Source organism: Chiroxiphia lanceolata, chromosome 22, assembly GCF_009829145.1.
Source record: "Chiroxiphia lanceolata isolate bChiLan1 chromosome 22, bChiLan1.pri, whole genome shotgun sequence".
Classification (NCBI taxonomy): domain Eukaryota; kingdom Metazoa; phylum Chordata; class Aves; order Passeriformes; family Pipridae; genus Chiroxiphia; species Chiroxiphia lanceolata.
In genome coordinates, this window is record NC_045658.1 from 7682409 (window position 1) to 7694767 (window position 12359).

The 12359-nt window shown below is 51.4% G+C and overlaps 1 protein-coding gene and 1 long non-coding RNA gene across 2 annotated transcripts in view; one reads left to right on the forward strand and one right to left on the reverse strand.

The window, feature by feature from the left end:
• CAMTA1 (calmodulin binding transcription activator 1) overlaps window positions 1-12359 on the forward strand; it is a 225776-nt gene that overhangs the window by 1974 nt on the left and 211443 nt on the right. The window contains 1 exon segment of the mRNA XM_032708679.1: window positions 1222-1315. Within this exon segment, the coding sequence (XP_032564570.1) occupies window positions 1249-1315 (67 nt within the window). The 5' untranslated portion in view covers window positions 1222-1248.
• LOC116797314 lies at window positions 7113-10304 on the reverse strand. Its single transcript, XR_004360616.1, has 2 exons — window positions 9941-10304; window positions 7113-9447 (listed from the first exon to the last, which is right to left on the reverse strand). It is a non-coding gene; the product is annotated as an uncharacterized LOC116797314 (long non-coding RNA).

The following is a 12359-nucleotide window of genomic DNA, read 5'->3' on the forward strand; positions in this document are numbered from 1 at the left end:
CCCGGCCCCAGCAGGGGCAGGACACTGAGGGGCCCAGTGCAGCAGATTCTCCCAGTGACTGGGATCACAGAGTCACTGCTGGGAACCTGTCCCCGCACAGAGTGGTTTTGCTAATATTAACTTTAGTTCCATTGCAGCTCAATGGAGGGAAAAACTAGAAAGTGCCATAAATTCAGCCGAGCTTGTCAAAGCTGTCAAATTACCCCCTGACAAAGCTCCTGCCTCTAATGACTACAGCATCAGCCGGAGGGGATGTCTGTGATGGGGCGACAGCGCCAGGGCCCAGCACTGTTACACTTGTGATGTGCTGTCATCGGGGCCTCCAGGGCGCCAGTCAAGGGTGATGCTCTGACCACAGTTATTCTTAAAAAAAAAAAAAAAATTAAGAAATTCCAAGGATGTAGAGTAGCATCCTGCCCTCTGTTCTCAGCCAGAGTAATGCTGATTTCTAGTAAAGGACTAAATTCTGCTAAATTCTAGTAAAGGTCTTCCTTGGTCCCATTTCTTAGCATTACAAGTCCAGGGAGATAATGTCTTTGCACGTATAAAAGGTGGTATTGATTTCCTGTCCTGAAATGTGCACAGGGTGTCTGTGGAGCAGTGACAATCCTCCATCACTAGCTTTATGGGAAAAGAATGGTTATTGAATCTCTTCCCATAAAATATAATCTCTTTCTTCCTTCCAGAATTTGCCCACTCCTGGGGGAGTCCCTCATGTTATGTCTTTGAGGAAATTGATTTTTTTTGTCTCCACTTTGTACACTTGTGTTTAGTTTTATTTTTAATTTGGCTCATGTGATGTGAAGGCTTCCCTAACATTAAGCATGCTTTCTCAGTCTTGTACTGCTTCTCTTTCATGTAGATTAACGCTTTCAGAATGTTTTAAAGTAAAATAAAGATATTTGCTTGGCACAAATCTCTCTCGTTGTTGCTAGGAATTTTTTTACTCTGGGCAAGTTGTTGCCCTGCTCTTTCTTTCCAGGCAGGGCTGAGGCACTGACAGCTTTGCAGCTGCTTACAGATAAATTCTGGGTAAGTTTCTGGAGTCAAACACACGCTGATTTATCATGGCTGAATGACACCATGGTGGAGAACACAACTTGCAGTGCTGTCTGCTCAAGGAGCAGTGTGGTCTTTCAACTCAAACAGTGGCAAAAATACTCTGTCAAATATGTCTTTTCCTCTGTAGCAAATGACTGACTATGGGATTTTTCCTTTCAGGGAGGAAACGGCAACATGAATTCATAGATGATGAGTAGGATGCCAAAGCCAGAGATGACAGTGCTCTTGAAGAAATGCTGGGTAGAACAAAAAGGTAAAAGGAACAGCTAATTGAGTGCATTTCAGAGCCTGTGGGACTTCGTGGGGTACCTTTCCTCATGAGGCAAATAGCACACCCCCTCGAACCAGAGCTCAGTGTTCTGAATTCCTCCTCCTCTGTTTTGCATGAAGTCCCAGTGCTGCCTCTCACTCCTGACCTGCTCTCTCTGTGCTCGGGCTTTCCCCAAAGCTGTGTCACTCTGTACCTAAAGCCCATGAGACTCATCCTTTCCACCCTGTCCTTGCATGCACAGGGGCTGCAGCTCTCCCTGCCACGCCAGCCCAGCAGTCACACCAGGTCTCTGCTGCCGTGGTTGTGCTGAGGGCAAAACCAAAAAAGAGCTGCACTGGGTGGGTCCCTTTGCAGCCAGTGCCGTGCTCCAGAGCGTCGGTCACTGGTCAGTCGTGGCACGTTCTGGCTGGGGACGTGCCCTGGGCAGGCACACACGGCTGCAGTGTTGGGATGCTCTGCAAACAGGTGCCTCTGCCAGGGATGAATCGCTCTGCTACTCTGCTGTCTTTTACTGTGTTTGGTGTTAATGCTGTGGAGATGCCCAGAGGAATCACTTCTTATTGGCTCTTTCATTCTGAGAAATTATCTCTGTAAGGAAGGCATGATAGTCCACCTGAGGACTTGGGGAGGTGAGAGGCAGATTTAATCACACCTGCAGAGTGCTGCACACTGGAAAGGCCTCATTATGGTCATCCAGTGGCAGCAGAAGTGGCTGAAGCAACTGATGAGGAGCAAGAAAATCTTTAGTAGTAGTGTAGTCCTCCTTCGGATATTTTCATGCCTGTTTAGGGCAGACTGACTTCAATCCCCCAAAAGTCAAAAGCAAATGTTCTCCTTGAAAGTGTTCCAGGTTTGCAGTGGTGAACTGCGTGTTGCCCCTGGCTCTCAGCTCCCTCTGGCAGCAGGTGTGGGACACCAGGGCATTTCTGGGGCAAAGCAGAAGATCTTGTCAATAGTGTGTAAAGGGTTGGTATATATAAACAACAGTTCTATTCTGCTGGAAGCTTTGTCTTTGAAACAGCAATCAGGGAGGAATTCACTGTAGTTTAGGTGTTGGTGCCATTTGGCAAACTGGAGGTCTGAGTGTCCTTGGAGCCTCCAGCCTGGTACAACAAGAGCCTGTCATGGGGCAGAGCTCTGCACCCTGCCCATGTTCAAAATATCCTCTAAATATACTCTGAAATACAGATTGGGGTTTTTTGAATTATCCTGACTTGAATAAGCTGTCCTACAGTTCAAATATATGGTGATACAACTTTTAGTTTAATAACACCAGAGTTGAGTATTCAAGGATACTTTAAATCATAATTAACAAATTTCTGTTGTTGTCAATCCATATTTTGGGAGATCTGATAGTTTTGTCTGTCCCTTTTCTGCATATGTGTACGTTAAGGCTGTTGATGTATTTTTCAGCTATTTCTATAAACTTGGATGTAAATCTGTTACATTCTTTGAGTTTCAAAATTCTTCACCATCAGTCTGGAGAGCTTTGAGTCTGTAAAACTGGGCTCTATAAAACTGGAGTCTGTGGTGGCAGGAGCCATGTCCCTGTGGCAGTGCCAGTTCCCCAGAGCCAGGACGTGTTCCCTGTTCCTCCTGCTCCCTGTTTGGGGCTCTGGAGCCCAGCCAGCACGGCGTGGTGGCGGCTGCAGCACCCATGAGTCCAGGTGAAATGTGGAACAGGGAGGTGATTTTCAGTATTTGCTGCAGTTTCGAGAGCTCGACAGACATGTTGTCTTACTGCTCACGCTGGTAAACGTTGGCTCAGGGCAGACGCCCAGTGCTGGTGCTTTAGGGTGGCCAGTGGCCACTAGCTGTGCTCAGCACTGCCGTTGCCAGCTCTGGCTCATGGCACGTGCTGTCCACTCAGCAGTGGCTGGACAGCTCTGAAAGGACCAGATTTGGCATCAGCACTATCCCTTCTGCAGGAATTGTGCTTCAGGTGCTGCCAAGTCCTCGCTGCTTCTGCTTCCTTACAGCACGTGGTATTTGGTGTGACCCTGAGGACAGACAGTTGCCTGCTGGAGTAGCTTGTGGTTTTTCCCTCAGCTCTGTCAGCATTCAGGTTTTCAGTTGTGGGGGGCACATCAGTGGCTGTTACTAGAACTTGGGGCTCCAAGGTTTTCTAATTTTTGTTTGTGGGGTTTTACTGGTTTTGGTTTGGGTTTTTCTCCCAAGAAATTGTGGATATTTTTAAGTAGTACACGTTAGTTCCTCAGATGAGCCATTCACTGCAACCTTGGGAATTTTAATCCAGATATTCACTCTCAACAAACTTGCTATGATGACCGTACAAGCGCTTTTGTTCAGAAAAACTTTCAGTATCGCTACTAAGAACATGAATTGGAATTTTGATTGTGAAAATTATTGGCAAAGTCTGGCCACGTGGAGCAGGTTTTACAGTGTGCGTGATGGGCTGTTGATGGGGGTAAGCACAGATCCCGGGGAAGGTCCCAGGTTTCCTGTAAATATTCAGGTGAGGTTGTGCTGACTTACTGACTTACTTGTGCTGACTTGTTTCCCTGGCAGAGATGGCCCTTTGGATACTTGTTAAACAAACATTAAATACAGACTGATGCTGTCAAAAGGAGAATGCAGATCACTTAACACCAAAAGTGGCACTTCACAGGGACCTTTTGCAATTTGTAGCTCAATAAAAAGGGTAACCCCTGTAGGAATATCCTGTCCTTGCCTATTCTGTCCTTTTCTGCAGTGCCGACAGGATCACATTCCTGGTTTTACTTTCATGCTGTCCCAGGCTGAAATACTTCATATTTCACACTCTGGGTTCTATAAATAATTGATATGCCTGTCTTAGCAACTGAGGATCAGCAGCAAATTGTATTATTGTGGAGTAATAGGGATTTTCTGCATTCTTTACTCCTTTTCATCTCTAATTTTTACTCTGCCACTGAGAGTGTAGAAACTGATTTACTCCACTTTGGGGAAAAAAAGTATTACTGTTCCAGTGTTACTGTTCCAGTCCTTCAGGGGAGAAAGTTCAGGGGAAAGTCAGAACTCACAAATGAACCCATCTCAGTGAAGACGAGTTATTTTTGCGTATTTGCTGCAGCTACTGTTTGGAAATATTCCTCATTCTGTGCAACTCTCATGGGTCACATGGGAAAGAATAGTTTTAATGGTTAGAGGAGGATTAGGCAGACCTAGAAAGAAACTCTGCTCTGTAACTAAAACCAGTGAGAAAGTATTAAACCAATCATTTTTGCTGTAAGAACTGCTGTGTACCTTGCTGACAGAGCAGAAGGGGTTTGTGTGATAAGGACCCGTCAGGTCCCCCCGGGAGAACTGGAGCAGCTGTCCTGCCACAGTGCCACTGGGAGCAAAGCATGAGTGACTCTAGTTTGTGACACTGGAATTACACTTCCATTTGGTTTACCTATTCATAAATAATGATGGGAGCAGTCGGGGAAGTTCCTTCTCATTATGAATTTATAGCATGGAGAGTCCAGTTGAGGTGGAGTCCTTTAAAGATTGGGATAATGCTTTCAGCAATGATGCTTTTTAATTGAAAGCTTAAGTGCTCTGTGTGCTAATGATGCTCCTGGAGGGAATCACAGGAGCATATGACTGGGGACTTGGTTTGGAAGTGCCAGGACAGGTTTCTGGGCAAAGGGCAGAGCCGGGGAGGTGCTGTCTGAGCAGACTGACTTGGGTAAATTTGACTTTGCCTCTGGCTTCCAGTTCTGGAATCTGCATGGCTTTGAGCACCTTCTGCCTTTGTTACCACCACCAATTCCTCTTCCTTTGGTTCTCCTGTTGTTCTTCTGCTGCTGTCTTCCCCTCCCCTCCCCTGATTCTTCTGTTCTCAGTGCCTGAAGCTGACAGTTTCATACCTTGGTGACCGGTTTGGCTCCCAGATCTGTATTTATTCAGTTGATGCAGACAACAGTCCAATTCCAGAGGAGTTAAGTATCTTGGAAAAGATACTTGTTTAAAAACAGGAACACAAATTTCGGAGCATACCTTTAGGGATCTTAAACATCCTTTCCCATTATTATTTGCTCCAGCCGTGGCTTGAGATCTGATCCTGAACTCAGGTTGTGCTCTGTGGTGCCGGGTTCCCTGGCCAGTGCTGAGCTGGGAGCTGTGCAGCCCTGGGAGCAGAGCCAGTTGGCTGCCAACACTGACCAGGGCTTCCGGCTCTGGGGCTTCGCAGGATTTACACTTTCTCATTGGGGAATAGCTGGATTTCCTATACTAGCAGGGGAGGGGAGTTGGACATGGGCTAAAGCATCCACAGAGAGCAGCCAGGCTATACAGCTTGTTACAGGAGGATGGCAGCTTAAAGAAAATTAAAAAAAGAATCCTTCCATGACCCTCATTGAAGACTAAAATTCCAACTGAGGCGACCACGGATGACAATCATACTCCCTCCTTACATGGAATAACTCGATTGTCTTATTAGAATAGAAAGCAAAGACAAATGTCTGGATATAGTGTAGGAAATTGTCTTTACTAAATCTAGCTCAGCGCTTATGAGCACCGTATATATTATTTGATTTTGCCAGAATTACATAAACATGGGGGAAAATTGTTAATGTAAGTTGACTACCGGAATAAATCACAGCCTAATTATTCTTTTTTTTTTCTGGCTAAAATTAGAATTTGATATAGTGGTCAATAGACATTTTCTTTAATTTTTGAGACATAATTTCTAATAGCTAGTCCAAATGAATTGGAGAAAGTTGCTGCAGAATTGAAAAAATAAATTATCCAAATTTTATGGTGACTTACTGTTAAATCTCCTTAGTTGGAAACTTTAATTTACCTCATATTTCAGTTTTTTCTCCTCTAACTGGCTTATGGGTGTATATTAGGGCAAAATAATTGTTACTTTTTTAGTGCCACTGGAGTGCTGGGAGCAGGCACAAAAGTGAAGCCAGACCCCCGGCTCAGCAAAGGCTGAGGGGCTGCAGGGGCAGTGTGTGGGGCACAGCGGGGCAGCTGCTCCCTGGCACTGCTGCCTGCAGCAAAGGCTGACCCTTGGCACCTGTGTCAGTCCCCCTGGAGCTGTGTGATGCTGTCCTGGGATAACTGGGGCTCCAGCACTGCAACCCCCTGGGTGGCCACGTGTTTCCTGTCTGGAGCCAGTGCCCCTGTAGAAGAACAAAGCATTGTTGGCCCTGTTCTTCATTAAACAGGTAAACACTGTGTTTCACGTGGAGGCTACTGGCTTAAATATCCACAAATTCTTTATGGGGTTTTGCACAGCAACACATCTTTCCTCGGGGTGCATTAAAGGGACCAAGGCTTTTGGACTGTGTTTCACTTTAGCCTGGCATGAATACCCTGTAGCCAGCAGAGTTTTACTACAGATGATTTGAGTGTAGTCTTATATTTCTGAGGGAAATAAATGGGCTCAGAACTGCAGAAGAAACAGCAAGAAGGATGGATCTAAACCCCAGAGTGTGGAAGGGGACCGAGCTCAGCTTCCTGCTAGGGGAGTATGTGCTTTCATCCATTCTGAGGGAGTCCAGTATCCTTAGGCCCTGGTAATGTATATTCTCTTCAATTTCCACACATCGTGTTGGGCAAGTTACTTGGATGGCAGAGCCTTAGGCACAGGATACTTCCCTGGAGAACCTTTTGGAAGAAATGCATGTTTTGGGGTATTTACCTGGTTTTGCTGAACCTTAGAATTGGCAGTTGTACATCACAAATGCAGTGACGTGTTGTGAGTAACAGTGAGTTCACACACATTGTCTTGGTTAAGTCTTGGATTTATTCCTAGAAGAAATACCTTTGGATTCTGTCAGTAGAGAGAGGAAAGGGCAAAAGCATTTCATTTCTATCATGTGAGTTTTTTTAAGCATCTCTCTTAACATTCATGAGAGTATTTTTGTGAAAACACTTGGCATTCCTTGCTTCTAAATCACAGAGTAACTTTTTTGAAACAATTCACAAGGAATGGGGTTCCAACACTGTCATTGTGGCTATTAAACCTGTCTGAACTGTTTTCCTTTGTGCTGCTTGCCATAACAATGGCGATGTGTAATTTGTTGAATATCCATAACAGGATATTTGAATATATTCTTTACAGTTTTACTTCTGCATATAGCTCAGCATGCCAAATCATTAACCCAATTAACCAAGCCAGATCCACATCTGCCATGGAATGACAATGAAGATTTTTAAAAGAACTTGGTATTTCACCTCCCTCTTAATGAAAGTAACTCAGACACCAATCACCATCATAGCGGCAGCTTTTATCAGCATGCTGATAAAAATTATTCATGATTCAGACTGCACAAACTCTCGGTACATCTCCTCTCTCGCTGCTTATCTGTGCATGTGCCCCTGGAAAGGTAAGAGCGAGCCAGTTTATCCCACATCATCCAGGCACAGAATCCTGTGCAGTTCAGTACCTCTGTGCCTTAACAGCGATTTGAGTTTTAAACAGTGGGAGCTGGAAACCTGAAAGATACCAGCAGCACTTCAATTCAAATGGCTTCTTTCTTATCATTTTATTGCACAGAAATTGAATGAAAATATTTGGGGCTTTGCTGGCATGCTGGATGAAAAATCCCTGTTCAAATAGCATCTGTGGTATTACACAGATCACACTGCTGTAGTAACCTGTGTGTGCTGTTAACATTAGGTATGATTTCAGGTGCAGGAGGTTCAGTTCATTAGAGATTTGTGTCTCCTGGTAAAAAAAGCTCATATTGAGGAGGAGAACGGTTCATTAGCTAGACGTAGCAGAGTTCATATGCTGCTTCAGTAACCCCTTAAAAATGCTTTATTCATCCTCATCCGCACAAATTCGCATAGTCTTTGCAGACCAGGAAGGATCTAGGAAGCCAGACAGTGCTCCCAAAGACTCGTGACAGAGCAGGGTGCATGCTGCTATGGAGCCAGGGTGGTTGTGTTAGTCCTGGCAGCAGAGCTGTTCCCAACTGCTGCAGTGGCAGTTCCTCCATCCCCAGGCTGTGCTGGCTGGGAGAAGGAGCCGGTGCCCTGAGCAACCTTGTCTCTCCAGCATGGACCTCGTTACTCTGATGAGCCATAGAAGCACAGAAGGAACTGCTCGAGCTTTGGAGGCGAGAGAGAGATGGACACTTCTGTGTGTGCATGGAGCTGACTTGGCAGCTCACTATGTTTGAGGATGATCCCAAGGTGATGTGATCCTTGTGAAGTCCTCACAGTTCCCTGTTCCAAAGGTGCCAGTGAATACTGAAGTGAGGGCTGTGACCAGAATGAACGGTTGTGCCCATCTCCCTGGCAAGAATGGGAAGGCTGTTTGTGGCAGCAGCTGCTGTGTGTGTGTGGGGAGCAGCCTGGGGTCCTGTGTGGTGTCAGCTACGAACACAGGGTGCTGCAAAATGAGCCCAACAGCTCTTTGGCATTGCTGTATTTGGTACCACACTGAGGATGTGTGTCAGCTGGCCCCACCATTTCTTTTATCTCCTTTTTGTTGCTTAGTCTTGCTTGGATACCCACATGGAAGCTCAAGCCCCCTGTGTATGCTGGCCTGACATCCCCGGGGCAGGAGAGCTGCATGGCTGGAGGTGAGCTGGCTCCTTGGCTAAGCCAGGTGCCCATTTCTTGCTGGAGAAGAGGCAGCAAGGCAGGTCTGTCCAGAGGGGCTCTGGCACCTGCCACCCTGAGTGGAGCACTGGGGAGGAACTTGGTGTGGGCTGGTCCTGCACACCTCACCAAGGCATCACCCTGGTGGTGGGACCTGCCTCAGGGAGTTGCCTGTTCCTCAGCACCCAGGGATGCCTCTTTTAGTCTGGTGTTATCTTTTGCCATAATGCAAACTGTGAGGTGCAACAACTGTGGGGCTACCTCATGTCTCTGCTAAGCTTATGGATCGTCTTGGAAGAATGTCCAAGGAGAAACATAAATTCCCTGGAACTCATCAAGAAAATGGTAGCTCTTTGCCAATGTGGCAATTAGAAAAGTTTCCATTTTCAGCATATTTTGAAGAGCTGAAGAAAACAATTGTCTTAGCTGATCCTGTGGCTGCATTAGTGTTTGTGGGTATTTATAGGACACTGTACCAGATGAGCTTTCTGACCATCGGGAGTGAGCCTGTCATTCTGGAGCCTCTTCATCAATGTGCCTTTCACGCTCCACAAGATTAGCAGCTGCTGAAAATAGGGAAAAGGAATTTTCCTTTCTTCTGTCTTAGAAGAGACCCATCACACCATCCTCCTTTCGTCTGGGCTCAGAAGTGGCTTTGGTCCTTAGCAAAGCCAGAGCACCAACAGGTCTTTTTAAAGAAGTTCCGCTCCCAGAAGGATCTAAGGGAAAATATCCTTTTTGTGTGTTTAGTAACACACATCAAAGGAAACAACCGTTCCAGTCTTGGTTTGCATTGTGCAGGCATTAGCTGTGGTCCAGTTCCACAGGCTCGAGGAGGCTGCAGTGTCCGTGCTCGTCAAGCTCTGGCAGACACGGGGGGACTTAGCCAGGCCAGAACGTGCTCGGGGCACGTTGCTTTTGAGAAGAACAGAGCGATTTCCTTGGTGTGCCCAGCGGGACCTGTGACACTGTGTCACCAGCTGTGCCCGTGGGGCGGGCAGGGCTCCCTCACACCTGTCACAGCTCTTTGGTTCTCTCTGCAACATCCCAAATCCTCACCTGCTCGCCCTGCACGGTGCCAGGAGCGGCCGTTCCAGCCGAGCATCGCGCTGCGCACCCTGGAGAGGGCTCTGAAAGGGGGGCCACAGCCCCCCGAGAGCTCGGCAGTACCGGAGGGGAAATCACCTCTACACCCCCGGGCCGGGGCCCAGGGCAGGGAAACGGCACCGAGCTTCGTCTATAAAGGGGGGAGAGCGCGGGGGCCAGCCCTCCCCGGGGGGCTCTGTTCCCCGCCCTCCCTGCCGGCAGCGCCGGGACCAGCCCATCCGGGCGGACGCTCTGACCGGGACGGGCCGGTTGGGCGCCGGCGTTACCGAGGGCGGTGCCAGACGCGGTCCGCAGGTGCCGCCCGTCGCAGCCCGCCCGCGGGTGTCCCGGCGGGGCCGCTTCCCTCACGCGCTGCCGGCTCAGCCCGGCGCGGGGCGGGGCGGGCCCGGTGGCCCCGCCAATCGCCGCCTTTGTTTGGGGTCACCGGGCGGGGGGGGGGCGGGGCCCGCCGGGGCCGCGCGCAGCCAATAGGCGGGGCCGGGGGCGGGGCCGGTTTCCCGTTCCGCGCGCCCTATTGGTCCCGCGCGACTTCACTCTGGGGGGCAGCCCCGCTCGTTGGCCGCGGGCGCGCGGGGCGCCGTGCGTCAATTGCCGCGTCCCGCCTCCCCTGCGGCGCGATTGGCGGCGGTGGCCGTCAGTCGCACGGTGCCGTTCATTCAGTGGCTGCCGCGGCCATCGGTCGCGCGCTTCGTCTTGCCCCCTCGTCCGCCCAGCGCCGCCGCTGAGTGGCTGCGGCTCGTGCCACTGAAGCGGTACCGCGCTTCTATTGGTGGGGCGCGTTGTCCATCGCGCCCATCCCCTCTGGGCGCCCGCCTCCCGCCGGCCGCGATTGGCCGCCGGGGGTGTCAGTTCGGCGGCTCGGCCAATGGGCGGCGCGGGGCGTGCGCGGTGCGCGCGGGGCGGCCGGGCCGGCGGCGGCGCGGGAGGAGGCGGCGCGCGCCTGGTCCCGGTCGCGAGGAGGCGGAGGAGGATGTGGCGCGCGGAGGGGAAATGGCCGCCGAAAACAAGCCGGAAGGTGAGAGCGCGGCCGGGCCGCCCCCGCCCCGCGCCGGGCCCCGCGCCGGGCCTGCCCGCCGGGCCGCCCCCGCCCCCCGCCACGGCCCCGCCGCGAGGCGGCGGCGACACAGGCCGGGCCGCGCGGTACGAAGTTTGCGGCGGCGGCGGCGCCCCCGCGGGGTCGGGCCGGGCCGGGCCGGGGCGGCAGGCGGGCCATGTGCGGCGGACAGGCCGCGTGGCGCCGGGGCCGCGGCGGCCGAGCCGGGCACGGTCCCGCCTCTCGCCGCCCGCCGGCACGTGCCCGCCCGCCGCCAACATGGAGGCTGCGGCGGCGCGGGGCGGCGCGGGGCGCGGGGCCGCCGCTCGGCGCGCACGGGCCGGGCCGCCCCCGCCGGCCCCCCCCCGGCGGCGGCGGCGGCGGCGCACGTGCCTCGCGGGCGCGCGCCCGTCGGGAGCGGGGCGGCCTCGGCTGCGGCCGCGCCGTACCGGGGCCTCCGCGGCGCGGGCGGGCCGGGGGCGGGCGGAGCGGCGAGCGCGGAGGTGAGCGGGGCGCGAGGCCGGGGGCACCGGCGGGCCTGGCTCGGGCCGAAAGTTGTCGGCGTGGCGGGAGCGGGGCCGGCGCGTCCGCAAGGGGGAAGCTCCGCTCCGCCGCCGCTCCTGCCCCCGGCACGGCGGGAGCGCGGCCGCGGCCCGGGCCGGGCGCGCCGGGGTCGGTAATTCCGCCTTACTGGAGCGAAGTTTGCCCCGGACGGCGCCGGGCGGGGGGGTCGCGGCCGGTACCGCTGTCGGCGCTTCCATGTGACAGGGGCGGGAGGAGCGGGCGGAGGGAGAGCCGTTCACATCCCCGACCTAAACCCGGGCGAACGTGCCGACACCCCAGGGATTGGCCTGGTCGTAGTTAGGCACCGTAAAGAAAGGTGTTTAGTTACTAATATGGATTTTTTTTTCCTTATTCGCCGCAGCAAACGCACGTCTTTACCTTGATGAACCCATTTGCGTTCTTTAGCGGGAAACCCCTGCTTAGAATACGAGGGTGGTTATCCCACCTTTTGTCTGGATTTTTGCTCAGATTGCTTTGGGAATATATTTTTTGGGTTGTTTCTTGTAACTTGGTGGCATTAGAGCTTCCGTGGGTATGGCCACCTCTCTTGAGTTTTGCCTGCACTGTGTCCAGTGGTGTGGGGGCCAAAGGCTTTGCAAAAATGTAATTTTTAAGTAGTAGCAGTGATTTTGAGTGTTGTTAGCTTCATATTTTATTCTCTTTTTAATGCTCTCAAATCCATTAATTAGAGCTTTTCTATAATGTGGAAAACACCAATCTTCATTCTTTCCTCATTTGGTTTTAAGTACTCGATTAACTGCACTGAAGTAAGGA